Consider the following 27256-nt stretch of genomic DNA (forward strand, 5'->3'; position numbering starts at 1 on the left):
TGAAAGCAACTATTTAATTGGAATATAACAATATTTACATTAGATACAAAATGTGCGGACGCTAACTTTCCGACGGCAGGACACCAACCAAGGCGATTCTGTCTAGGTACGTGGTCAGGTCCATAAAAGATACCGGACTTGTGCTCAAGTACCACGAGAAGGAGTCCATTTCTTGCAATAGGCTCGCGTTTCTCTCCCGTACTGCAGCTGACGTCGGGGTTGGCACTGCCAACGGGTCCAACAGAAGGGCCTGGACTCTGTTTTGCACGGCGTGCTGACTGACTCGCAGGAACTCGGCCAGGTTTGGGTGACGACACGTGAACCGACTGTGCAGGCCATTGTGCCAGCCTTCTACGTGGTTTGTGGTCCTCGGTCCTCGGTTCCCAAATTGTCCCCAGCGGTCCTTCAGCAGGCTGTTCGTGAGCCAGTACGCTCGGTAGTACCGGTCAAACAGCGCCAGACGCGCCGCATGTAGTGGAGGCAGGTCCGGCTTCACAGAAAGGATGTCGTCGGCGAAGGCCAGGCGGAAGTCGTCAGGAACGAACGGCAGATGCCTCACTCGAACAAACCATCGGTTGACTTCGGCGTTCTCTCTGCACAACACCTTCAGACCGAGCTCGTCTCGCTTCTTGTTGATGGCCTTGGCATAGTGAAAGGCGCAGCCTCGCACCTGCGTAATCAATGAAGAAGAAAGGAAAGGAATAAGGAATAAGAAGAAACATTTATATACGTTGCAGCAAGAACAATATAGCCAATAAGATGAGAACACTACTCTGATCTCGTACTCACGTTGGGTTCACCCGTCGCTGTCTGGAACACATTGAGTGCTGCCCGTATTGCTGCAGACTCATAGTCAAATAGCCAGGTCGCCGTAGTGGATAGGCTCCCGACGTGACCAAATCGTCGCACCATGGACTCCTTCAAGGTGTGGAACACCGCTTGGTACGCTCTCACATCTGTTGCCTGCATCAATGCGTACACTATGGGGTGCGCTTCGCCTTTGACAATTGCATGTATTGTGTACAGCTGTCCAGGGCTGTGAAATTCGGATGGATTATACTTGAAGTTGCCATCCCCCAGGATGTACTCCGTGTTTGCGAAGGCGTCCAGGTCCTTCTCGGCGTAAAATACGAGCAGTCTCCTCCCTTCAGTCTTGTCTTCCAACAACAACAACAACAATAAATGAAGAAGTGATGATGACATGGGATGTTTCCCCGTGGTAGCCACAGGACACTACCCCATTTCACAGTGGTTAATATGAGAGGATGAATTATGGTGAGAATGAAGCAACGACAGGTCGGAGTTCTGTTTAGAGCTCTTCAAGGAGTCCAGTGGCCTGCATGAAAACGAAAAGGGAGCGAAGAGCCCGGCACTGATGTTCAGGGGAGCTCCATGGGCCAAGTACTTTGGACAAGCTGAATGGTCTATGGTCGAGGAGTTCAAGTTGGCGTCGAAGTACCCGGCGTTCACACGTGTACCGCTCACAGTCCTCGATGATATGGGGGATCGTAGCTGGGGTGCGGCAAGCTAGGCACAGCGCCGTGTTACTGTAACCCAGCTTAGCACGGAACGCAGGGGTGAAGGCGACGTTGAGTCGTAGACGCCGCAGGAGTGTCGTAAAGCTGCGAGGGAAGCCACCTGGCATCCTAAATGATAATGACGGGTCCACTGCATGGAGGAGCGACCATTGAGTGATGTCATGCAGCCATTGCTGGCGGGCCAAGGGTGACACCAACGCAGACAAGTAGGAGCGCCTATCCCCGTTGGAGAGGATAATGGGCAGGGCTCTGGAGATACGGTGGGCCGCAGCAGCCGCCAAATCTGCCTCTTCGTTGCCCTGAATGCCGGTGTGGCCGGGGACCCACTGTAGGGTCACCCGGTGTCCCTGTTCGCCGAGAACCCTGAGCGCCGTCAGGATACTAACAACCACCGGGGCCAACGAGCCACGGATGCCCATGGTTCCTACACATTGCAGGGCTGATTTTGAGTCGGTGTATATCACCCAGGAACGGGGAGGGTACTTTGAGACAGACTTTAGAGATAACAAGATGGCATACAGCTCCGCAGAGGTCGACGAAGTGCGATGTGACAGGCGGAACCCACATGATAGTGACTCCTCCGGTATGACAAAGGCAGCGGAGGAGCCATCCGACGTAGACGAACCATCTGTGAACACAGCCGTGCGGCCTCTGTAGTTTGTATCCATCATTTCCAAAGTAGACTGCTTGAGAACCGAAACGGGGATCTGGCTCTTCGGCCCCAGGAGGCCAGGGATGTTTGTCGAGAGGGATGGGCTCGGCAGTGTCCATGGTGCCACTGAAGGGGCGGTCGGGGCAACAGTGAAGTCAGGGATGTTTCCAGATGTTGCTGTAACACATAGCGAGAGTTTACTGTTCTTCCGCCTACGTAGCTTTTGAACCAGAGGATGACGCCGGTGGTGAGCGAGCAACCGTAGGTAGTGTCGGATGGTTTCTCTTCGGCGGAGGACATCGATGGGTATTTCCCCGGCGTCGGCGATCACCATCCGTGTCTCAGCGCTGCGCGGGACACCAAGGCACGTCCGCAGGCTGCGTGCCAGTGTACACCGAAGCTTGTGCTCAGACGTGGCTGATATACCGTGCAATACGGGCAAGCTGTATAGCAGGGAGCCGCGAACCAGAGTTTTGTGGAGCACAAGAAGATCCCGCTCAGTGCAGCCCCAGCGCACGCCGGCAAAGTGGCGAATCACATTCCCCCAGCGCTGAGCCTTTGAGATGATGAAGTCAATGTGCCTTCGCCACGACAGGTTGCGGTCCAGGATAACACCCAGGAACCTGTGAAACTTGACTTGTATGAGGGGGCAATCCCCAATCCGCAGTTGGAACCTCCGCATCTCTCTTCGAGTAAACGGAAGGACAGCGCTTTTTTCGGTGGAGATATCCATCCCCGCGTTCAAGAAGAAGTTGTTGATGGCATCCAGTGCTCTTTGCAACCGATGTTGAATTGCCGGCCGGGATTTTCCAACAGTCCAGATACACACATCGTCCGCATATATGGAGAGATTTACTCTCCTCGGTAGACATTCTTTGAGATCAACCATGACGATATTGAATAGTAACGGGCTTAGGACACTTCCTTGCGGGACACCCTGCGGAACAGCAGTCTTTTCTGTGTCACCCTCGCCTGTTCTGACAAAAATTTGCCTTTGGCTCAGGAAGTCGGAAAGCCATGCAAGCGCTTTCCCAGGCACTTGCGACCGAAGTAACGCATGCAGAACACCGGGGTGACTTACGGTGTCATACGCCCGCTTGACGTCCAGGAAGACAGCCATCACGATTTGCCTCCGGGCTTTCGCTTCCTCAACAGTAGAGACCAAATCCATCACCGAATCCATTGAACTACGATGCCTACGGAAGCCTGACATTTCCTGGGGGAAAACACATCTCCTCTCGAGCCACCACTCGAGCCTGTGCAGCACCATGCGCTCCAGAACTTTCCCTAGGCAGCTGGTAAGGCTGACAGGCCGAAAAGACGCCAGGTCCAAGGGGTGTTTTCCAGGTTTCAGTATGGGAACCACTAGGGCCTCCTTCCACTGAGCAGGGACTTGTCCATCCCTCCATGATTTATTGTAGATCTCTAAGAGGACCAGAAGGCAGGTGTCATTCAGGTTACGGAGCGCAGCATAGGTGACCAAGTCCGGACCAGGTGACGACTTTTTCCGAGAAAACGCCAGGGCCGCTTGTCTTCCAGTTGAAGAAATTGCTGGCCATCCTTCGTAATTCGCAGCTCCGGAAGTATGGCGTCAATGGAGTTTCCCTTCGGAATGTTTGCGTGTCGATTGCGCGACAACGCACGTCTTTTGGAGGCAAAACCGTAGCTGGTGCTCATCTGGCGTTTGATGTCATTTTGAAGACTCGCGTCGTCATCTTGAAACCTGACCTGTACAGCAGACACTGCTTCGTCGAATGCCTGCCGAGGTCTCTTTCTGCTGGTCCGTACGTCTGTTCGGACTTCATACATGTAACGCCTGGAAAGGACTGTGGCCGCCTCTGCATCCTCGGCGGGGTCACAGCTGTGCGGTGTCGATGGATGATCCGGGTCTGTCCTCATGACGCCGTTTTGCAGCGTGACGTGGGCAACAGACCAGGTTTCGTTGGTTCCCCTCGCCAACCTGCTCAGGCGATAACAGCTCGTGCATCTGTAAAAGAAGCATTCACGAATCGTCCGGCATTAATATGAATTCACTCTGCGGTCCGACATTCTAAGAAAAAGAAAAAAAATATAGGTAACCAACTTTTAAACACCGAGTACTGCTGCTATCGAACTTAGTATAACGGTATCAGAATGTCCACTTAAAAGTTATACATACCTGTAGTACTGGATACTGGGGTCCTTCTTGTTTGTAGATTTGAATGCAAACTCTAACACTGCATTTGGCCATCGTTTGCTTCGGTACTGAATCACTTGATGCTTCGAGCGATAACTGGATGGGACAAAAGTCGGGGCACCGAAGTCGAGGTCCATTCAACCAGGCAATCAAGGTGGATGTATGCTTGCAGTTCGGACAGCGAGAACCGTGAAGATGACCTCTGCTCCCGAATGTTTTCGGACCGCCCAGTCCAGGTTTTATACCCCTTCGTTCAACCCCAAGTTTGCACACGACGTCCTGCTTCCCAGAATAAGCCCATTCCTGTCTTTCAGGGGTCATGATAATATTGAACAATACGGTATTACTGACTTCAACTCCAAGTTTGCACACGACGTCCTGCTTCCCAGAATAAGCCCATTCCTGTCGTTCAGGGGTTACGGTCATTGACCATGTCCAAGGTTAACACGTTTACATACATGGCAGGGGACACGAAAACACTGAAGAGTACGTTACCCTTTCGACTTGAGTTTCACTGGATGTTGTTCTTCGAAAAAAAAAAAAAAAAACTTTCTGGTACAAGGCATCGCTAGAAAGTTGGTTAGAGGACGAGATAATATTGAATAATACGGAACCCGTGTGGATCTTTTGACGCGGTTGGAGCATTTGACGCTCAGAGGACGAGATAATATTGAACAATACGGAACCCGTGTGGATCTTTTGACGCGGTTGGAGCATTTGACGCTTTGGAGCTTTTGACTCGCCTGTCACGTGACTTTTTGGAGCTTATGACCTGTTGGAACATTTGACTCGTTGGATCATTTGACCATAAGCGTGTGCAGAAGTATCATTCCAAGTATTTTGCGCAGCGGTGAGTGTACCGCTTTATATAGGCCTGTAATTTGAAATGAATAGTTTATCACCCTTTTTAATGCACAGGGATAATTCAGCTCGATTGGAACGATACCTTCTGGGAAAATATCGTTTATGAAATACGCCTGTTAAGTAATGACTAAACTGCTTTTAGAACACAACTGGAACAGCAACAACAACAACTACATGAAACATGAACATTATGGGATGAGGAACACAGCTGGAACGTTGTCATATTATACTAGCAGTTGCCGGGTCGGTAATAACCGCATTAGAATTGTCAGCAGAGGACTGGATCTTGTTGGCATGATTTACTGCAGCCTGATTATATGAAATGAAGAAGATATGAAATATGATAACATTTCATATTGCGGACATTCAGATTTTTTACCTCCCCCTCTCCAATGCAACGGAGGGTACACAAATACAGGATACAGAAATTTGGGTGACGATCGCCCGAACACGTACTGCTTGCGACATACTTGTTTGATATCTCCAGCCCCCGTAAAAGCGGGTTACCAACCAAGTTGCTGTGCTACCGTCGCCTTCGCCTCACTTCCGTTCCCCTGGTGGCGGCGGGCCTGCGTAGCGCCACCAGACGGGAGAGATGGCGATCCGATAACCACGCATCGTCTGCTAGCTCCAAATGCGTCGACGGGGCAGCGCTTTCCTCGGAATGCGGAGTGCGAATGCATGGACCAATGAATGGACCTCAAGAATAACACATCGGATTGTTCAATCGAGAAAATGTTGATAAGCTTATCAACACTTTCTCGATTGTTCCTAATGTGTTGTTCCGCCCTCTACGCTTCCCTGCCCAGGCGAATGAGCGCAGTGATTGAGAGTGGAGGGGCACCAACGCGTTACTGAGGTCCCGTGTTCCGCAGCGTTTCTTTTCCTCATTTTGTATAGGTTTATTATTTCTTTTTTATCCTCGCATAACACCAGTAAATCAAATGAGATAATCCCTCGCTTGTGCCAGTTTCACGGAGCAGCCGTGGTCCCTTACATTACTGTGACACCTTTCACAAAAAGTCGTGACGACCGCAGGAACTGCTCAAATGTGGCCTTATCCCGGTGTACTTACGTTTCAAAAACAGTAAACAGGAACAAAAGGAAACAGGTTACAATTCCCATTCCACTCCGCATTCCGAGGAAAGCGCGGCCCCGTCGATGCATTTGGAGCTAGCAGACGACGCGCGGTTATCGGATTGCCATCTCTCCCGTCTGGGGCCCGTCTGGGAGATATCAAACAAGTATGTCGCAAGCAGTATACCTCCCAGATTTTGCTAAAATTCGTACTTTCTCATTTCCGTAGCCTCGGCACCGTTCATATTATTTTTCATTTCAGTTTGCCTTCCCCATCGACTAACAATGTATGTACGGAAACAAAAGCGCCAACGGTGGTAGACAGCGAGCGGAACCAGAATCAGAAATAGAAAACCGAAGACAGCCACGGGAACTATAATGGCTAACTGAATGCTCGTTTGTGTTGAATCAGGCACGACCGTTACATTATATGGGACACACACGAGACTATGCCCAGTCCAGCTGTCTATTTCGTAGTCACCGAGACTCACGGTTTCGTCGCTGAAGTTTACATGCAGCGTGCGGTTCGGGAGGATGGGGACCTGATGTTCTTCAAGCAAGATCCAGGCGCAGCTGTGGGTACCGTCACTTCGTTGACAACCGCCGATGCCTTTCACTGTGCCCCCTCTGCAGCCGAAAACTCGACAAGAGTTCAGTCCTGGCAGCCTTATTTGACCTTCATCACATTCATTGTGATGTGTTCGCTGGTCGAGCTGGGACGAGGAGATATCTGAAGCAGGTTTGTCAAGCGAAGGAATAATCAATGATTGAATAAATTTTGCTCGCTCGCCGTCTTCCTCAACCGTTGCGAGGGATACTCCATTACAGAGGGCGCAATGGTAGTTCTTGTAAGTCACTTGTGCCGCATCGCTCGGGGTATAATAGGCAGCGTACAGTGCACACTTCTGGGCGAGCACAGGGTCACTTCCTTTAGGACATTCATCCACAGTGGGAGAGCACTCCGTCGTGTTGAACGCACGCGTAAAATTCTTCCACTCAAACGCAGGACTTTGAACCGTAGCAATGTACATAATACCCGCGTGCATCATCCAATAAACGCCTCGTTTGGCGTCATACTGCATCTTCTGCAGTTGGCTAGGTGCACTCAGTTTCCCTGGCGACTCTCCGACCCATTCAATCTTACTGCCCCAGTCGTACGTCTCGTTTTGATGTCCTCCGTTGCAGACTACACAGTAGATATTCCGATACAAGATTCCTGACGGCTTGTGGAAGGAAAGCTTGTCGCTGAGGAACTGGAATGACGAAAAAGGAAAATTGCCCGTAAATTGTCCTTCGCATTTCACTTTCATCCACGATGGAACAGGTCTTCCTCCACATGACGCTTTTACCCAAACGTAAGGTCCATGACTTGCTAGCTGTGTACACATGTAACGTTCACGTGGTACGTCCTCAGCAATGTCGATGCAACAGTCCCCGTAGCGATTGCAAGATGGGTCACAAGAACAAATCGATTTAGCAAGAGTACCTTGACGTTGCTTGCAAGTGTAGAAGGAAGACTCGCCGAGCACATGGGAGACTTCTTGCAGCACCGCTACTTGAAGATCGCTGGCGGATAGGACAGCAACACACATCATAAGGATGGCGTAAGATGCTATGACGAGTCGGTTGATATGCATGGTGTGGATGAGTGTGGCTCGAAATGTACCGATCAAAATTCACGTTGGAAAATAAACGGCTGAGAGCCAGCTTCCAGTTCCAGTTTCCAGCTTGTGCACAGTCGTGTGTCTGAGCGTTCTGACGGAGTCACCGGTGTCACGGTCATGCCCACATACGACTGTATAGTCATGACGTCTAATGACGTCACGGCGGAAGGCATCCCGTTTTCAACAAATCAGTACAGATGGCGATATCATTCGAGATGGTGGTTGGCTAGGAGCGTGCTATGCCGGGAAGTTCATTTTGAAGAGCCCTTTCACCATCACCACCACCACCACCACCATCATTTTGAAGAGTGCACCACTCAGGTCGCAGCCGTTGCGTCACATTTCCGAAACAAAGCAATGGTCGAGATCACATTACTCAGACACAGTTGGAAAGAAACAGCGGTCACGTGCTCTCCTGAGAGGCAGGAAATAGCCCAGGAAGGATATGGCTTATGCACGGCGACGTTGGCCGACCAGACTGAGAAAGAAAGAAAGAAGTACTTCCACTATGGCGGGCTTCCTTCGTGCCCGCCATACTTCCACCGACGCTCGGTGGGAGCCACACTTTTTATGATTCCACCTTTGTTTTCAAGTGAGATATTTCACAACTGTGTTCAGTTCGTGTAAATGATTGTGGGAATACCGCAAGCTCGAAATCCATTTGGTTGCGAAGTCTCCATTTAACGGGCAGCTCGGCAATGTTGTTGAGCATGTTCGAAAGCGTCGTCCTGTGAAGAGGAGAGGGATTGAACAGTGGCGACACCTATATTCCTACGTCTGAAATAACGTTCTGTGCCCCGGGTGGCATCTAAAGAAAAGAAAGAAAAGAACGTAACTTACTGCCTGCAGCACTAGAAACGTCCGAAGCATAGGCGCCGACTGCGGGGGGGGGGGGGGGGGGCCTTGCCCCCCCGGAACATGAACTAGGGGGGGCGCCGCCTCCCCCGGGAAGTCCCGCTAAGAGACTGACACCAACCTTTGGGGCTCGGCGCGCCCGGGTCCAAAGAGCGAAAAGGCACCAACCCCAAAAATGCATCTTGCAATTTGTGAAATATGTATCCTCCCACCATACTCATTATCACAGCAGAAGGTGAGGCAAAGAAACACAGAGGATGACACAACACATAGCCTGAATTTCGCCCAAAGCAATTAGATCAATGAAACGAAGCAGTCGAAAAGGCACCAGCAGCTGCCAGTCTTCGGAACGCATATTCGTTGGGAGCGGGTTCAACTCCAGCTGCTCCATTTCATTGACCATATTCATTATATTGCGCGCATTTCGGGTCAAACACCAAGGATTCAATGCATTTTGTTCCTTTTCGGTGCACTCAGTTTTCAAAGGCATAATGCCTTTAGTTGTGCACATGTTCACTGTTTACGTTCTCTCTGTTTTTTTTTTCTTTGTTTTTTTTTTCTGTTCTTCCTTCCTCTTATTTCTATACCATTTCTGCATACATCATAGGATCCCGCCAGAGTGTGTGATTCTTCAGCTTTAGTTTTGTGGTCTTCATTTTTCTTTTCCTTGACTTTCCTTCTTTTTGTTTTCTTTTGCTTTCTTTTTTGTCTTCCCCTTTCACTTTTTTTTTTGAATAACAAGCCGACATCCATCTGGCTTGCGTTTACTTTTTTTTTAATAAACATATCCACCCTCCCGCCAGAGTACTTACTTCGCGGTGCACCCTTGCCCCGCCTGGCCAAATGAAAACTCTCCGCCTCTGGTCCGAAGCAGCCCGTTTCAGTGTCGATGCAAGATATCCGGTGATGGTTGGCGGAACCAACGATGTCTGCTGTTGTTCGTCTAGTGTGAGTAGGCTGCAGGAAGAGGAAGCGAGATAACTGTAATGTAATATCCCTGACACACGGGCACCATTCAGGACCTCTTATCTCATGGCCTTTTGGAAATTCCACAATTGAGATAGAAAACATTCACGCGCCCAAGCAGCACAATGTACTGAAAGTCCAGTGCAATTGGGGTGGACGGTATATGTGCCTTATCAGTGTTCTTTAGTTTCACGAGTTTGTTCAAGGCCTTCCACCTACCCGTCCACCCCTATTGCACCCGACTTGCAGTACATTGTGCTGCTTGGGGCAGCACTGTTTCGCGCTCTCTGCGGCATTGAACTTGTTGCCCTATCTAATAAAACAGTTGAGATAAAAGGCCCTAAATGTGCCCGTCTGACAAGGGTATAAGAAGACTGCCCCAGCGTAACACGCCTTTGTGTACGACTGTACGTGGTTGCTGATAAGAAGCAAAACTTGCGCAGATACAAGGGACACCGAGGGCGCTTATGTTTAATCGCCCGGAGGCGCTCGGAGCGGATATGTCGTCACAGATCTGGCTCGAGGGCGTATGAGAATTACCAGTTCTAGCGAATGGTACTTACCTGACGTTAGAACAGGAATTATACGATGTATAGGGGGACACTTACTATCAGGGTTTACAACTGCTTTTTCCCTTCAAAAGCACGTTCGGAGGTCAAATTCAAAGCCAAAACATTTTATCCGACGAACCCCAGATGGCGCCACTCCTTATATAACTTCCCCTCTCACCAGGATATCCCGTCTTTCCTTGCTGAAGGAGGAGACAGTGAGTCACAAGACACTCATGTAAGGGTGTGCACACTCAAGAATTTATTTCAAACCAAGGGGGATGTTGATGCATTTAACGATGGGGCGTCGGGGCACCGGCGCCTGATGAAAATTCCTAGACTCTGCCCCTGCCTGTAAAAAGAGGCAAATCAAAGTGATGATAGCAGTCGTGAATATCATGGGATAGGCAGGGAAAGAGACCCAGGGTGGGATCCTGGTGTTAAGGGCGGGCTCACACCCTGATAGTAAGTGTCTCCCTATACATCGTATAATTCCTGTTCTAAGTTCAGGTAAGTACCATTCGCTAGAACTGGTAATTATACTTCTGTATCTGTCGCCACTTACTATCAGGGTTTACAACTGCTGGTTCAAAGCCTTGTGCACACCCGCGACAGTACTTGCACCCCAAAAGATGTACTCGAGCACAAGTTACGTCTGTAAAAACGGTTGAACGTAGTGTCTGACGACCAGTCGGCAACCTTAAGGATTTCCGGGATGGAGACCCCCTCCTTCTGTGCCTTGGAAGTCGCGGCCCCTCTAGTGGAGTGTGCTTTGAACACTGAAGTGTCAATGCCTGCTGATCCTAACATGCGCCGCAGCCAATTTGCTACAGTATCGCGAGAGGCTGGCCTGAAGGGCTTCTGAGTTGTCAAGAGGATCTGTGAACAATCCCCTCGGAGAGGGAGGGTCCGCTCAATATAGGATTCAAGGCATAGCACTGGACAGAGAAGTGGCTCCTGTGGGAGAGCTGGAACAAAGACCGATGGCCAGTCACTTGAAGCTCTAGTTGACTTCCGTAAACCGTCAAGCGTCAGTTCCCAGCCGGCTAACTGACGTTTAACACTCTTCAAAGACAGCAGACGTAGGTCTGCTGAACGGCCTGCGGTGGACAGGGCTAGAAGCATAGCCAGCTTGTAGGTGAGAAGACGCAAGGGGAGGCAATTATTCGGTCCGAGGGAAGCGATATATGTGGTCACTGTTTCTACGGGCCAAGTAGTTGAGTATCTGGGGCGAGGGGGGTTGAGGTTGAAGACACCTCGAAGTAGCCTGGATACTGCTGGATGCTCCCCCAGTGGATAACCCTCACAAGTTCCAATTGTCTGAGACAAAGCCGAGCGATAGCAATTAATTGTTCTGTAGGCGAGGTGTTCGTCCGAATGGAGGTGGGCGAGGAAATTGAGGACTTGGGTTAAAGGGGGAGAAAATGGATTGACCGCCCGTTCATTGCACCAGCAATCCCACTTTCGCCAGCAGGAGTCATACACAAGCCTTGTGCCCCTGCGCCATGAGGCTGCAATGAGCTCTGAAGCTGCTCCTGAAAGGCCTGAATGAGAGACTGATTGCTGGTTAGATTCCAGACCGCTAGACGTAGACCCTGATCTAAAAGTGGGTGGGTCGTGCCCCTTGCGTTCCGCAGCAGGTCTCGGATGGTTGGTAGAACCCGAGGTTCCTGGCAAGCGAAGCGCAGAAGGGACGGGTACCAAGGCTGAGACGGCCAGATTGGGGCTACCAGTATGAGGGAGCACTTTGACTTGCACATCTTCCGAAGGCAGCGATTCACCATGCTGAATGGAGGGAAGGCATAGAGACCTGGACTTGCCCAATGTTGGCTGAAAGCATCCACGCCCATGCCCCCCCCCCCCCCCGGGTCCGGTTTCCAACTGAAGTATTGGGGTACCTGGTAATTGGACAGATCGGCGAACAGATCCATCCTGATTGGCCCCCAAAGCCGGTTGATCCGTTGGAAGACAGACTGATGTAGCTTCCAGCTGCTGCTGTCGAACCGGAATCGGGACGCCTGGTCCGCCACCACATTCAAAACCCCGGGAATGTGCTGCGCTTGCACTGTGAGACCCTTGTCCAAGCACCAAGACCACAGCTGGAGGGCGGTCCGATTGAGACGCATAGAACGAGTGCTCCCCATACGATTGATTGCTGCGACAGCCGCCCTGTTGTCGAGTTGGAGGAGAATAAGGCCCTGTGCTGAGACTCTTGCTAGAGCTTTGAGCCCTAAAAAGGCTGCCACCAGTTCCAGCTCGTTTATGTGGAGCTGTGTCTGCTCTGCGGTCCACTGATGGCCCACTACTTGTCCGTTCGAGCTGGCCCCCCAGCCCTGTAGGGAACTGTCTGTCTGAATCACCTGTACAACTGGGATTTCGCACCAACTTCGACTGGGGCAGGTGAGGAGCACCTTGCTCCACCACGAGAGGTCCCTTCTGGCTTCCGAGGAGAGTGTAGTCATGCTCTCGTAGGAACCCCGCTTCAAAGTTTGAAGAAGTAGGAATTGCAGTGACCTGAGATAAAGTGGGGCTTCGAGCACCGCGAGGGATGTTGCGTTCAGAAGACCAATCACTTTTGCTAACTGCCTTGCAGATATCCTTGGCCTGAGTAGGATATTGAGTTCTCGGGATATGGCCATGCCCTTCTCCAGGGGAAGAGCGACTGCCAAGGGAGCTGTTGAGATCTCGAATCCCAGAAAACGAAGTTTCTGAGTTGGGGATAAATGAGACTTCTCCTGATTCACGACAAAGCCTAGGGACCGGAGGAGGTTGAGTACCAGCTGCACGGAGCACAACAGGCATCGTGCAGATTGATCCATGAGCAGAATGTCGTCTAGGTAAATAACTAACCGGATCCCTTGGGCTCTTAGGTAAGCCACGACCGGTTTCATGAGCTTGGTGAACACCCTTGGTGCCGTGCATAGGCCGAAGGGAAGAACATTCCACTGGTAACAACTGCCCTGAGAAAGGAAGCAGAGCCAGGGACGATCGGACTCCGCTATCGGGATGGACATATACGCATCCTTCAGATCGATGCGTGCTAGGAAATCCCCTTGAAGAAGCAGGCCCTTTACAGTGTCCCAACCCTCCATTTTGAAATGTTCGTGGATCATAGATTTGTTCAGCTCTCTCAGGTTCAAAATGGGTCGCAAACTCGAGTCCTTCTTGGGAACTAGAAAGAAGGGGGACACAATGCGAGCGTTTTGTACGCGTAAGGGGGATAGAGCCCCTTTGAGGCGTAATTCCATGATCACTTTCGGGAGGGTCTGGGAGTGACTGGTGGTCTGACTGCACTTGATGTGCCAATTTTGCTGTGGTGTTTGCAAAAATTCGAGCTGGTAACCCACAACCGTCTGCAGAACCCATGGGTCCTGGGAAAGCTGAGCCCAGACATGAAGACAATGACGTATTCTGCCTGCTGGCAAGAGTGGCCAGACTGCGGGACTTACCTCTGGGGTTTCGTGTGGCCCTTCCCTGGTATCCCCCCGGGAAAGGCCTTCCCTGAAAGGGCTGGGCTGGGCGACGGGAGATGGTGGAGGTGGGCGGGGTCAGCCGACTCCGTTTGACAGCAGGCTCCTCCATGGAACTGCGGGCGGTCCCCTGGCGTGCCTCGCGGAGGGCTTGAAAAGTGGCGTTTCGGGTCTTGATCTGCTCGAGAAAGGACTTTCCAAAGAGCTGGTCAGCCCCTTCATCCTCCGGTCGAGACCCCTGGGTGCCGAAGGATCGCAGCTCTGGCGCGATCCGGAAGAGAACGCTTTCCCGGCGCTCGTTCCCCAGGAAGGCGAATAAGCGTCCCAGCTGGGAGAGGGAGGCTGCCAGGTGATCCGCCACCAGCCTTCTCTCAATACGGCTGTTGGAGCCTGCGAGGGTGTCCGTTGGTGCCGACCCTTGATCGGCACATTTTTCAAGTAGGGCCACCAGAGGGCTCACGGCTGATGAGATGGCCGCTTGCGCATCCCTGAGCGCCTGGTCTCTTTGGCCCACCCCTGTGTCCAGGTCAGGTTCCGTGCCGGTGCGCCTCCGGTCCCTTGCTGCCTCCCGCACCAAAGACTTCATTTCCACGTTGAGATCAGGCACAATGAGGAAAGGAAGTCTCAAGCGCGGGAAATCAACAAGAGCCTTACGGCAGCGTTCAGGTCTTCCCTCTGGGCCCCAGTGAGACCGAACAAAATCAACAATGGCCGGAGACACCTCACGAGGACCAACTCCGGCCAGGCCTGTGAGCCAGTTGTCTGCACCTGGGGGTGCCTCCGAGTCCACCTCCTCATCTTCCCCATCTAGGCCTGTAGGCGGAGGGGAACCCGTAGGTGTTGGAGGGCGTGAAGAGACCGGGTTGGAGACCGCATCGTCCTCCAGGTAGAAGGTACTGACGTCCACCTCCTGCTCCGGGAGTGGCGGTAGGCGACTTGCCAAAGACGCCACCGTTGCGGTCAGATTCTCCACCATAGCGCGGAGGTCCGCCTGAAATTCTGTCTGTGGTGTCGACATCGTCTGCGAGCGACAGGGGAGAGACAAATCTTAATTTACTGTCAAAAAGAGAACTCCGCTAGAGAATGCAATGCCTTGTTGCGTCACATCTGCACGTTGGTTTCGCCTCCCTGTCGAAAATTTGGCTGAGGGCGGTGTAACCGCTAATGCCGCCCGAAACTATCCCTATTTTTGGCCGAAAATTTCGTCACGGCCGATAAAAAAAAATTGGTTACGCCGACACCAGACTAGCCCAGATAGTTGGGGCGAAAGTTAGGACTCGTGGACTCCCCCTAGAGTCTCGGCCCAGGACAGCCTTCCGGCCTAAGTGGGCTGCCACCGCGTCCGGTGGTTAGTGGCATACACGCTTAAGTGGCCTTCCAGCCTCTGCGTGATTAGAGAGTGCACACTTTAGTGACTTTCCAGTCTCAGCGTGGTTAGTGGGGGGCACGCTTCTGTGGCCTTCCAGCCTCAGCGTGATCGTCCGTCCCGGGTGTGAAAGGAAAAGTCGGCCCCAGAGGACCTCCAGCCTGAAGGCATGGGCATTCGGTTGCCGCGGCGTGGGGAACAGATACCCGGTTCCGAAAGTTAGTTCTTGATCACCCGTACGGTGTCAGGGTGAAACTCAAGAGCTGCCCAAACTAAAGGAAAAGGTGGCGGGATTCGACTGAGATCGTGTAACGAGACTTACCTGAATATGAAGACCGAAAACAAAAAAGGAAAATGGGGAGCGCGACGGCGATGAACAGACAGACCTCCGATGGTGTCAAGAAAGGAAAGACGGGATATCCTGGTGAGAGGGGAAGTTATATAAGGAGTGGCGCCATCTGGGGTTCGTCGGATAAAATGTTTTGGCTTTGAATTTGACCTCCGAACGTGCTTTCGAAGGGAAAAAGCAGTTGTAAACCCTGATAGTAAGTGGCGACAGATACAGAAGTATAACTTTCTTTTAGCGCGCTCAAGCCGGCGACACCAAGGGCCCGAAACTCGCCAGTTCCTTTGCGGGATAAAATGAGGCGCTTCATGCGTTTCACGTCATCGGACGTCAGAAAACGTCACAAATTGAACGTCATGGAGACATCCGGTGGCTAGTGATTACTGATTGGTTCCCATGAGGATGAATTCGTTTTCTGAGCGATGATTGGCTGTTTTCAAATTTGTTCGCGAGCGCTCGAACAGGCGACAGCGCGGCGGCTGTGCCGCAGTGCCGGTTAAAACCGGCGTCCACGGAGCGCCGGCGTCCGTTTCGGACGGCTCGTGTTGTGTGGCGGTTGTGTTGGACTATGAGTTCTGATTTTTCCTGTTTAAAAACGCAAGCTGTATCATGTGAGTGTCCTCGAACAGTCACACACTCTTAAAAATGAACTTCACCTCATAGCACGCTCCCAGCCAACCATCATCTCGAATGACATCGTTATCTGCCCCGATTGGTTGAGAACGGGAGGCGTACGCCTTTTCTGTGACACTTATGCTGTTCATAATTGTCACAAAAATGGCGTACGCCTCCCGTTTGCAACAAATCAAGGCAGTTAACGCTACCATTCCAAATGATGGTTGGATAGGAGCGTGCTATGCGGTGAAGTTCATTTTTAAGAGTGCAGCTGCCAGGGAAGATGCCTGCGCAACATTTGTGCTCTACTTCTTGGTGTAGAAACTATTCGAGCGTCCGAACGCCTCGTACCCGATACCTGGTCAACGACTGCCGAGAGGTAAGTCATTTGTCGTTGCTTGTTGCCTTACAACACCGCATTCACTTCGTGTATTGTGAATAAGTGACTTAACAGTTACCGGAATACGCGGTGACCGAGGCAGACAGCGTAGCTTTGCAGATACGATGGTAGACTATATTTCTTTTCGTGAAACAATATCATCTAAATGTTATGATTAAATACCCGTTCACGTCGTACTATATAAAGGTATGACGCTGTAAGTCTGATTCTTGGTGCTCGACAAGTTTCGTCCAACGCGTTGACTTAGTAGCTGTTCTGTACGTAGCGCCAAAGCCAAGATTGTCAGGCTAATCGGTCTGAATATACATTGTGAAGTAGCGCAATAAAAGGTATTTTTTGTACTAAGGTCGCTCATCACACCCCATGGCTGCGAGCTTCTCACAACCCTACCACCGTTCTTATTTTTCGCATTCAACAGCACCTTTATTCTTTCAATTTACATTGCAACTTTCACATGCATAACTGTATATCTGATACCAATTTTTTTCATCTTGCAGCCACTGAGCTCCAGTTCCCAGTAGCAGTCCTTGCCAGAGGCAGTCGGACATTATCAGGCTTCTTCAAGCAAATTCTGGAGCAATATTAATGTCATCCTGTGTACGTCTTGCTTGCATAACCGTATGTCGCACAATAAAATACTTCATGTGACAAAAACAGTGCATGGAAGAAAAAAAGGAACAACAAAAGAAGACGGGAAGCAGAGCAGAGAGGAGGAAAGTAGTGAGAGAGAAACGGATGACACGTCATTTACGTCATTCGCGTCATACTCGAAAAAGAAATAGGGTGGCTAGTTCTCAGTCATTGGTCCAGCTCCGGAGGTCACGTGAGTTTTCAGCTACAATAGATTTCTACTACAGCTTCGCGCTCCTGGCGCGAGCTCCACACACCCTCCCAAGTTGTTGAGAGAAAGAGGGAAAAAGCAAGTGGTCTGCAGGGGCGGATTTAAGGGGGGGGCGACCGCCCCCCCCCCCCGTACGGTCGTGTTCCCTACGTAAAAACCCTATCTCCTGGACGATGCTGCGCCGCAAAGCACGAAATTTCCTTAAGACCGCCCCCCCCCCCCTCCATGACAGACCCTTAAATCCGCCCCTGGGTCTGAGGCGTCCGCGCGACAACGGATCTCTGACGCCATGCAGTTTGATGAGTTTCCATCGCATTTCCGAGCACCGCTGCGGTCGACATTCATCTTCTCGTTGATGTTTACGTTTGTGGTAATAATTCGTGGTTTTTGTTCACGTTATGAGGACGAGTACAGACGTGGCTTGCTGAAACTGATCTTTGAAAATGTCAGGAAGGCAAATTTCCGTTGACATGTCCTCCATGTTGGCAGTGCGTGTGCTGGCCTAGCTTTGTGAGGTACAAGCGAGAGCAGGATGGCGAGTAAGGTATGTAGCCGATTCCTACATTCGAATTCCTTAAATATGATATTATGTACTGTTGTTTGAATGATCAATCACCTGGACGTTCTGCGCAACATTTTTTTGTCCAAGCCTGTGTGTGCCTTGTGTGTACGAGCCTGTGTGCGACGGCGCTTGCTTGATAGGACACGATTCCTGGAATGTGCAACACATACATTGGGCATGGGTTTTGCAAATATTGAGTATATTTTTGCTTTGTTTCCAGGCTGTTTGACAAAAGGTTAGGGTGATTCTTCAACGATGCCACCTTTGAAGAAGTTCACCAAGCGACAACGTCATGGTTGCACCGTGTAGGTTGCACCACGCACGACAAGTTTCTGGCGGAGTGCAACACACAGTGAATCTGAAGGAGGACAGTGATGATTTTTGTGTGCATCGGGTATTTTTTCGTATTACTTTCTGATAGGGATATGTGATGAAGTAGGCCAATAGCAAGCTACGATGCTTGATGCAACCCTGGTTTTATACTCTGGTAAGTGCAGTGACGGATCTGGGAGAGGGGCGGTTGGGGTATCGTACCTCACGAAAAAAGAAACAACAACAACAACATTAGTTTATGCATTGCATTGCCATTTCTCCCCTCCCCACTACGCGCTTCGACAAAGAAACCACCCTCTCCGCTAACCATAATGGTCTGGATCCGCCACTGCCTTAGCTATTGAATTCATCATTGTTATTATACATGTAAACTAGTTTGGGGAACTAATCAAGGACAAGCGTTGATGTGTCGGAACAAGTGAGCATTGTCTGTTGTTTGATGACCACAATCTCTTCAACAAGGCTCCTCTCAAACAGCATTGATCAGCACATGTCCTGGTCGATGCTGTTTGAAAACCTCTACCATGTTGAACGCGGTAACAACAATAAGGCTAGCACCCCTGCAGAGCTGACATGCTGTGCAGGGAAGCCCGCTTCGAGTGAATGCATAACTTCCCAATAAGGACTCCTAGAAGTCCAATAGAGATCACGTCCCTGTAACGTTCAAACGACATCCATCGGAGTTTCATAAAGACGTGTTTCGGATTTTTATTGAACCAAATTCGCACATAGCTCGCACGTCCTCAACATCCGCAAAGGGACGTCCCAGAGACATTCCTCGGATCATTTTGTATTATCTGGTGGGTTTCCTTCGGGTCTTCCGCTTTCTTGCACGTCTTCTTGAGAGAACGCCTTTCTCTCAGAACTAGTGGCTGTACTGACGTCGAAGCCGTCGGACCAGACGTCTCCTGCTCTGATTTCTTCTTTTTCAGAAGAAACCGCTGCCGAAGGTCAGAAAACGCTGCCTTGCACGCGAAGGCGACGAATAAGAAAGCGCCTTGTAACCCGGATAGGAACAACTGTTAGATTGCAACGCTAGCCAAGTTATCGATAGCCCATTTATCGATAGCTCGGTTTCTGATAGCCCGGGGCCGAACAAAAACCAGTGTAATGCGTACGACGATCGCTGCGATGACGAGGGCTAGCGTTGCATAAGCTATCGCTAACGCGGTTTGATGGTCGCCGCAGTTAGGACAACGTAGTGTTGGTTCCATTGCCAAGGTAGTTGATGCGAATTTTGTTGGATCACGCAGCACAGGTGCAATACAGGGTACAACAGGGTCACACACGAGGATATGCCCCGTCCATCTGTGTATTTCGTAGTCATCAGAACTCACAATTTTGCCACTGACGTTGTATTGCAGCGTGCCATTCGGGAGGATGATGGCTTGGTGTTTTTCAAGAAGGATACAGGGGCAGCTGTGGGTACCGTTCGGGTGTCGACAACCGCCGATGCCTTTCACTGTTCCTCGTCTGCAGCCGAAAACTCGGCAAGAGTTCAGTCCTGGCAGCCTTATTTGACCTTCATCACATTCATTGTGATGTGTTCGCTGGTCGAGCTCGGACGAGTAGATGTCTGGAGCAGGTTTGTCAAGCGAAGGAGTAATCAATGATTCAATATATTTGGCTCGCTCGCCGTCTTTCTCAACCGTTGTACGGGACACTCCATTGCAGAGAGCGCAGTGGTAGTTCTTGTATGTCACTTGTTTCCCATCGTTCGGGGTATAATAGGCAGCGTACAGCGCACACTTCTGAGCGAGCACAGGGTTGCTTCGTTTGGGACATTCATCCACAGTGGGAGAGCACTCCGTGGTGTTGAACGCACGCGTAAAATTATTCCAGTCAAACACAGGACTTTGAACGGTAGCATCGTACATAATACCCGCGTGCATCATCCAATAAACGCCTCGTTTGGCGTCATACTGCATCTTCTGCAGTTGGCTATGTGCACTCAGTTTCCCTGGCGACTCTCCGACCCATTCAATCTTACTGCCCCAGTCGTACGTCTCGCTTTGATGTCCTCCGTTGCAGTCTACACAGTAGGGATTCCGATACAAGGTTCCTGATGGCTTGTGGAAGGAAGGATTGTCGCTGAGGAACTGGAATGACGAAAAAGGAAAATTGCCCGTAAATTGTCCTTCGCATCTCACTTTCATCCACGGTGGAACAGGTCTTCCTCCACATGACGCTTTTACCCGAACGTAAGGTCCATGACTTGCTAGCTGTGTACACATGTAACGTTCAAGTGATACGTCCTCAGCAATGTCGATGCAACAGTCCCCGTATCGATTGCAAGATGGGTCACAAGAGCAAATCGGTTTATGAAAGGTACCTTGAGGTTGCTTGCAAGTGTAGAAGGAGGACTCCCCGAGCACATTGGAGACTTCTTGTAGCACCGATACTTGAAGATCACTGCCGGATGAAACAGCGAAACACAGTGCGAGGATGAGCAATGCTGGGATTATGAGTGGCTTCATGTGCATGCTGAGGTAGGATGTACGTCGAAATAAACCGATCAAACTTCAGGTTGGAAAATGAATGATTTAGATCCAATGAAAACAGGTGTGGTCGCGAACGAGTGCCAAGGCAAACTGCGCAGTTTCTCAAGGAGCTGTACAAGCGATAAGGCTCCTGAAGTAACCTGGCGGTCGCTCCTGGTAATACCAGTCCTCCTCAGGTAACCGAGGATGCGGCTGTAGGGTATGTACCACTGCGCCAATCTACAACGTTGCAAGCTCATTGGCCCAGGCTGCGTGCGCGCTCCGATTGGTCGACAACGTTTTGAAATCGCATTTTGTACGCGCGCATGTGTGTGCAGCGTCCCGGCGGCCGTTTCAGCAGTTTCAGCATAGTTTCGAAATAGCTCGCATCGGTCGGCACGGCGTCCGTCCGTCCTCCTGTGTTCCGTGGTTCCGTGTTTCGGTGATGTCAATCGGCAGAACAGTTTGTGATTTTACGCGTGTTGTGCTGTTCCTGGACACGACTATTATCCCACGTACAGTCTATCAACTACGGAACTGGAATGCTTCGTGGGCTGGTGCGGTTGGAACGTGAAGAACGCGTTCGGGCGCCGTCGGATTTTGAGGCCTGACAACGAAGACAGGATTACGATTACGTGCCACACAAGCGCCTTTTCCGCTTTGCAAACAACGAAAGAAGATGCTCATCATAAAATCGGCCGGCAAGGCGTCCTCTCGTGTTCCGGGTTTCGGTGATGTCAATCGGCAGAACAGTTTATAGAAGTGTTCGCTGGTTTATTCATGCGTCGATGTGATTCAACGTGTGTTGTGCTGTTCCTGGACACGACTATTATCCAACGAACAGTCTATCAACTCTGGAACTGGAATGCTTCGTGAGTTGGAGCTGTTGGAGAGTGAAGAACAAGCGCGGGCCCCGTCGGATTTCGAGAGCTGTGTTCGTTTTGCTTCAAGTTCGAACTTACTTACAGTGCGCCAGCAACGCAGTGGACTTTGTATTCACAGTGCATCCATGTATCAGATCTTTGAATCAGTGCTTTGTGTCCAATAAATATTTCTTTTAGCCAAAAGAAGCTTCAGTTATTTTGAATATCGGGTAACGGCGGTAGGCGTGAAATCCGGTAGAAGTCGATGGTAGCCAGAACCGGTCGAAAGGTCAGCCAAAGTTCAGGCTCCTGATTGGCCGACTTGCATTGCATAATTTCTACAACGCTGCACTCTCATTGGTCGTGTGCCCAGTGTTGTGTGAATTATCTCAAACTATGGGCTCTATGGGGAGCTGTTGGAGCCTGGTAATACCACTCCCATCTAGTAGCCCGGTCACATGATCCCCACATGTTCTGGTGTTATGGCGATCTGCGCGAAGGCTTGGAAGGTTATAGCAAACCTCATCTTCAGCAAGCCTTTTTGCTTTCAAGGAGTCTATATGCACAATACTTTGAACGTTATGGGGTGCTTCAACATTTGCCTCGTGATAAATCGCAGCAAAAGTTCAGCAAAACAGAAGAGAAGCGAGGCGACGTCACGATGACGTACGTACGTCTTATAGCGATTTAGTGATACATTGCTTCCACGCACAGCTTGTGTATTTTGTGTTTGAACGGGTATGATAACTTCTATCTCCAAAGATGTTATGAAAGCGGAAGCATGTTATATTCGGCCGCAGCTCTGTATTCAGGTAAAATGCGTCACTGGCATGGAGGACGCCATGTTTTATGACGTATTGCCGTGACGTTTATAGGTCACGTGTGTGGGCAACTAAGCACAATGCCATGCGCGGGACACAGCACGTCCGCTTACATCGGGAGAGGCGCTTAGGGCATCTCCTTAGTTTCTTACCCAGGAAACTCAAGGCACACGTGGGCTTAAAGATGGCGGCGCCCGTGATAGGTGGTGAAACCGTTTGTAAACAAGGAGTCTGTTGTTTCTGCGAAATGTTTTGGATCTTCATAGCGAACCCTGAGACTGGGGGAAAGACTCCTGTTTCCCCCAGTCTCAGGATTCGTTATGCAGATCAATCAGGGGCGGTCCCGGCGAAGTACTTTTTTTTTGGGGGGGGGGGGGGCGACGTCTGCTAGCCTTTAGCCTGTCGCTATCCGTTTGGGTGCGAGGGGGGGGGAGGGGTTCTGGACACGGGCTCAACCTTTTCTCGCACGAAATCCTATCACTGGTAACCCATTTTAGGTCCCATTTCGGTCACTCTCTTCGAGAGTGTCACAGGGAAAGAGACGAAAACTGGACCAGGCTATGCTTTGGGGGGGGGGGGGCGACTGCCCCCACCGCCCCCTTGGACACACGCCCCCCTGTAGACACCAATATAGACGCGCCATAATATGGAAAGTGTATATGAGGGTCGCAAAGCTGTTATTTGTTAGTGACACGTCTGAGCATCTCCATGTGGCTAACAGACGTTACAACGCACGAACCGCTTCTTAATTTACGTACATCCAGCGGACTGTTCAGAGAATAACACTGTTGCGATTATAAGTCTAGTTTGCAGGATGAAGCTTTCAGTGGCGTATAGCCAGACCTCCAAGGTAAGGGGGGGGGAGGGCTCGACACGAACACTCGCCCCCCCCCCCTGCCCTGATCCTGGGTTCGACAACACACACGTACATGTACATACTGCAAAGTGCCGATGAAAAAAAAAAGTGAAGGAAAATAATTTATTTGGACTTTCACAGTATCGATTACATGGATAGGTTGTCATGGGCAATGAGCTGAGCTGATGTCACGAGATTGGAAGCATGAACTGCAAGAACTTTCGCGATCGTCACACTTGCCCCCCCCCCCCTTCTCATATATTATGTTCTCCTCGGATTTGCACGATTTCCGTCGGTTCGTCCGTGGCAGGTAGGGGGGCCTCGAGACCCCGTAGCCCCCCCCCCCCCGGTGGCTACGCCACTGGAAGCATCTCACTTAATAATAAACTGTAGGACTTAGCAGTGGGTTTCCTTCGAGTATTCAGCTTTCTTGCACGTCCTCTCGAGAGAACGCCGTTCTCTCAGTGGCTGTACTGACGTCGAAGCCGTCGGACCAGACGTCTCCTGCTCCGATTTCTTCTTTTTCGGAAGGAACCGCTGCCGAAGGTCAGAAAACACTGATTTCTTGCACGCGAAGGCGGCGAATAAGAAGGCGCCTTGTAACCCGGATAAGACGATGAACGGGTACCAGAGCCACCGCGAGGCTGTCAGCGCCGCCGCGAACCCGAACGCCCAGGTCAGGCCAAACGCTAGGACTAATTTCACGTAAAGAAGGAACGGGATACCCGGGTCATCCCGGCGGTTTTTAGCGGTACTCCGGCGTGCAGATCTTAACGACCGCGCCGTGAGGATAAAAAGCACCGCGTTGACCAGTAGTAAAATTGCTACGGGTGCCAGAAAGAAGGCCATTAGGCTTCCCCGATGACAGATCCAGCACAGGTGGCCACCGTAGTGAGGACTGAGCACCGCCTCCGGTAAAAACACATCTAACAGGACTGCCACTCCAACGAGGACCATAGGGCAGAGCCACGCGTACCCGCTGTACCACAGGAACAGGTGCTCGCTACCAGAATCAAACACGTGAGTTGCGAGTGATCGACACACATCAATCGCTAGCGTGTTCATCCAGAAAAAAGAAGCGAGGTAGCAGTAGTGCAAGACGATGGCCACCAGGTGGCAGGAAGTCGTGTACGGCGGCAGATCGTTGCTGACAAGGAACAGTACTTGTGCCAAGGCTAGAGACATCGCGAGGCATAGAATCGCACGCCCAGATGCACGAGCTCGGAGTTGCGGAAGGGCGATGTACACTACGATGAGCAGAAGAAGACATACGGTGCTCAGAGCTAAGCAGACTTCGGCTATGATCTCTTGCGTCGGGTCGAGCACGACCGTTACCGGGTGGGACACGCACACGAGAACGTGCCCTGCCCAACCACCCGTCTTGTATTCGTCGGGACCTACAATTTCGTTGCTGAAGTTGAGGTACAACGAGCGGTTCGGAAGGACTGTGACCCACGCTTCCTCGAAGACAACCCAGGGACAGCTGCGAGACCCGTTCCGTCCAATACAAACGCCGGTACTTCGTTCAAATCGAGTATTCTCCGGACAGCTGGCCGGAAGGCAGGAGTTCATATACGGGGCGCTGATTTCGTGTTTTCCGCAGCGACTGTCAGCTATCGACGGGTCGAACAGGAACTGGAAACTGGAGCCACCTCCGACATACGGTACGGATATCTCGGACCCGACTTTTCTGAGCGAAGTCGTAATCGATGACTGGAGATAAGTCACGCGCTTGTAGTCGTTCTCAATTGCCGTGCGGGGCACTCCGTTGCAGAGTGCGCAGTGATAATTCTTGTAAGTCACATCTACCGTATCGTTCGGCGTATAATAAGCAGCGTACAACTCACATTGGCGAACAAGCGCAGGATGACTTCCTTTGGGGCACGTGTCCAGAGCAGGAGAGCACGGCGCTGTGTTGAACGCTCGCGTGAAGTTCTCCCACCTGAACTCGGCAGCTCGGAACGTGGTGTTGTACGTCGTACCCTGGTGCCGTACCCAGTAAATTCGTCGTTCAACGTCGTAACTAAGCTGCGTTAACAACGTGCCCTTGCTCATGTTCCTGGGCACCTGTCCAATCCATTCCAGTCGGCTGTGCCAGCGGTAAATATCCGTCAGACCTGCCTTACACAGCACGCAGTAAAGGTTTCGATACAACGTTTTCGTCGGCTTGTGGAAGGCGGGAACATCGATGATGTATGTCAACCCCCGGACGTTGCTCGTGAATTGTCCCTCACACTTGAACTTCATCATCGGTGTGGTTCTCCGTCCCGTACACGACGCTTTCACCCAAACGTAAGGTCCATCACGTTCCAACTGAGTACACATGTATCGTTCACGTGGAACTTCTTTAGCCACGTCGATGCAACAGTCGCCGTAAAGATTGCAAGACGGGTCGCAGGAACACGTCGGCTTTCGAAGGTCGCGACGGGTGTCGCACTCGTGAGGGACACTGTCCCCGATCACGGTATTGACTTCTTGTAGAACTGTCTTCTGGAAGTCTTTGGAAGACGAAGCTGCTGGAACGGCGACACAGCGAAGGCTGATAATGGTTAACGCTACGAGAATGATATCCATAATTGAGGTCCAGTATTCGTCACCGACGTCTCATCCCATATCGAAGTCGTTTATCGTGGAGGTTACCCCCGAAGTACAGGAAGAATGTCTGACTTCCATCACTTCCATATTGCAACGTTTCTTTGCGCAGCTACTGTACACGATAATGTGAGAGGGAGGACTTCGATCACGGAAATTGGAGCAACTGCTGAAATGTCGCCGTTGGAAACACGCGATAAGGTATAAGAGAGAAAGATAACAACAGGCTTCTGCGAAGTTATTGTTGCGGTTTTCTGGGCCGATGGGTTTCTAATGGGCGAGGGTTCCCGCTCATGTCAACGTTACCAACGATTTTCTACAGTCTACACTATTCCAGTATCACCTACAGTCTAAAAACTGAACTTCACCGCACAGCACGCTCTGCGCCAACCATTGCAACGAATGATAGTGTTATCGCTTCTGATTGGAGAAGAGAGGGAGGCGTACGCCTTTTTGTGTCAGTTATCATATATCCAAATTGACACAAAAAAGCGTACACCTCCCTCTCTCCTCTAATCAGAAGCGATAACACTATCATTCGTGGCAATGGTTGGCGCAGAGCGTGCGTGAGGGAGGCGTACGCCTTTTTGTGTCAGTTATCATATATCCAAATTGACACAAAAAAGCATACACCTCTACACCTCCCTCTCTCCTCTAATCAGAAGCGATAACACTATCATTCGTGGCAATGGTTGGCGCAGAGCGTGCTATGCAGTGAAGTTCAGTTTTTAGAGTGTAAAGGCGTACGCCCCTCCCCCCCCCCCCCCCGTTTTCCACAAATCAGGGCAGATAACGATATCATTCGAGATGATGGTTGGCTAGGAGCGTGCTATGCGGTGAAGTTCATTTTTAAGAGTGTACCCCTAAAGGTTATTGAAGTTGCAGGCGTATTACTTTCGCTTGCCAATACTGCATGGGGAATCGTATGTTACGAACCGCGGTAGACGGAATTTTATTTTTCGTTTCAGGTTACGGTTTCGGGTAATGGGTGACCAGAATTTCCGGTTATTTATTTATTTATTTATTTATTAGTTTCACGTGCCCGCCAACAGCGTGAGCCTGAGGTGCACGGAAAGAAGGTTAACTTACAAAACGATAAAATGTTACAAAGAGGATAAAAATGAAATGATATCAGCAAAAATGTCCACACTAGTATTTTCAATGTCATTAAAGCAACACTGCATGCGCGCCAAAGGAGAAGACGGGTGACAAAAACGTGGATAAAAAGTACGATGAACTCTACAATGTCTAGATGGCGCATGAAAATCGACACTGGCTAACAATAAAGGAGCATCTATTTTACCATGCACGACATGGAACAAGAAAGTCATATCTCGAATATAACGACGTTGTTTCAGTGATGTTCAGTTA

At 50.7% G+C, this 27256-nt stretch overlaps 5 protein-coding genes and 1 long non-coding RNA gene across 9 annotated transcripts in view; 1 reads left to right on the top strand and 5 right to left on the bottom strand.

Annotated features, from left to right (window-relative positions):
- LOC135392027 (uncharacterized) lies at positions 1-6415 on the bottom strand. Of its 3 annotated transcripts, XR_010422159.1 has the most exons (4): positions 4862-6415; positions 4349-4669; positions 790-4177; positions 1-670 (listed from the first exon to the last, which is right to left on the bottom strand). XR_010422159.1 is itself a non-coding variant. In XM_064622647.1 (2 exons), the coding sequence occupies exons 1-2, from the start codon at positions 1201-1203 to the stop codon at positions 62-64; spliced, it is 1023 nt and encodes a 340-aa protein (XP_064478717.1). In that variant the 5' UTR covers positions 1204-1298; the 3' UTR covers positions 1-61. The 3 variants fall into 3 exon arrangements, 1 of the variants encoding a protein (XP_064478717.1); XR_010422158.1 differs by having other exon boundaries at positions 4349-6415; XM_064622647.1 differs by lacking the exons at positions 4349-4669; positions 4862-6415 and having other exon boundaries at positions 790-1298.
- LOC135392031 (uncharacterized) lies at positions 6412-25214 on the bottom strand. Its single transcript, XM_064622649.1, has 3 exons — positions 25141-25214; positions 9639-9783; positions 6412-8779 (listed from the first exon to the last, which is right to left on the bottom strand). The coding sequence occupies exon 3, from the start codon at positions 7942-7944 to the stop codon at positions 6508-6510; it is 1437 nt and encodes a 478-aa protein (XP_064478719.1). The 5' UTR covers positions 7945-8779; positions 9639-9783; positions 25141-25214; the 3' UTR covers positions 6412-6507.
- Positions 10528-16187, bottom strand: LOC135393532 (uncharacterized). The gene is made up of 3 exons (XM_064623941.1): positions 15499-16187; positions 13790-14831; positions 10528-10692 (listed from the first exon to the last, which is right to left on the bottom strand). Exons 2-3 carry the CDS (start codon positions 14826-14828, stop codon positions 10676-10678), a joined length of 1056 nt encoding a protein of 351 aa, XP_064480011.1. The 5' UTR covers positions 14829-14831; positions 15499-16187; the 3' UTR covers positions 10528-10675.
- Positions 10710-13432, bottom strand: LOC135390510 (uncharacterized). The gene is made up of 2 exons (XM_064620205.1): positions 12557-13432; positions 10710-12509 (listed from the first exon to the last, which is right to left on the bottom strand). The coding sequence occupies exons 1-2, from the start codon at positions 13430-13432 to the stop codon at positions 10929-10931; spliced, it is 2457 nt and encodes an 818-aa protein (XP_064476275.1). The 3' UTR covers positions 10710-10928.
- LOC135392034 (uncharacterized) overlaps positions 22075-27256 on the top strand; it is a 28466-nt gene continuing 23284 nt past the window's right edge. For both annotated transcript variants that reach the window (XR_010422160.1, XR_010422161.1), the window contains exon 1: positions 22075-22282. This is a non-coding gene — a long non-coding RNA (uncharacterized LOC135392034). The remainder of the gene's footprint in view (positions 22283-27256) is intronic.
- Positions 23647-26060, bottom strand: LOC135392026 (uncharacterized). Its single transcript, XM_064622646.1, has one exon. It carries the CDS (start codon positions 25865-25867, stop codon positions 23690-23692), a length of 2178 nt encoding a protein of 725 aa, XP_064478716.1. The 5' UTR covers positions 25868-26060; the 3' UTR covers positions 23647-23689.

The sequence above is a fragment of the Ornithodoros turicata genome, chromosome 4, assembly GCF_037126465.1.
Source record: "Ornithodoros turicata isolate Travis chromosome 4, ASM3712646v1, whole genome shotgun sequence".
Lineage (NCBI taxonomy): Eukaryota > Metazoa > Arthropoda > Arachnida > Ixodida > Argasidae > Ornithodoros > Ornithodoros turicata.

Coding starts and splice junctions, on each gene's coding strand:
- LOC135392031 (XM_064622649.1), bottom strand. CDS start 7,944: ATGCATATCAACCGACTCGTCATAGCATCTTACGCCATCCTTATGATG.
- LOC135392026 (XM_064622646.1), bottom strand. CDS start 25,867: ATGGATATCATTCTCGTAGCGTTAACCATTATCAGCCTTCGCTGTGTC.
- LOC135390510 (XM_064620205.1), bottom strand. CDS start 13,432: ATGGAGGGTTGGGACACTGTAAAGGGCCTGCTTCTTCAAGGGGATTTC. Junction 12,510..12,556: donor TTTTAGGGCTCAAAGCTCTA/GCAAGAGTCTCA, acceptor ACTCGACAACAG/GGCGGCTGTCGCAGCAATCA.
- LOC135393532 (XM_064623941.1), bottom strand. CDS start 14,828: ATGTCGACACCACAGACAGAATTTCAGGCGGACCTCCGCGCTATGGTG.
- LOC135392027 (XM_064622647.1), bottom strand. CDS start 1,203: ATGTCATCATCACTTCTTCATTTATTGTTGTTGTTGTTGTTGGAAGAC. Junction 671..789: donor CAGCGACGGGTGAACCCAAC/GTGAGTACGAGA, acceptor TTGATTACGCAG/GTGCGAGGCTGCGCCTTTCA.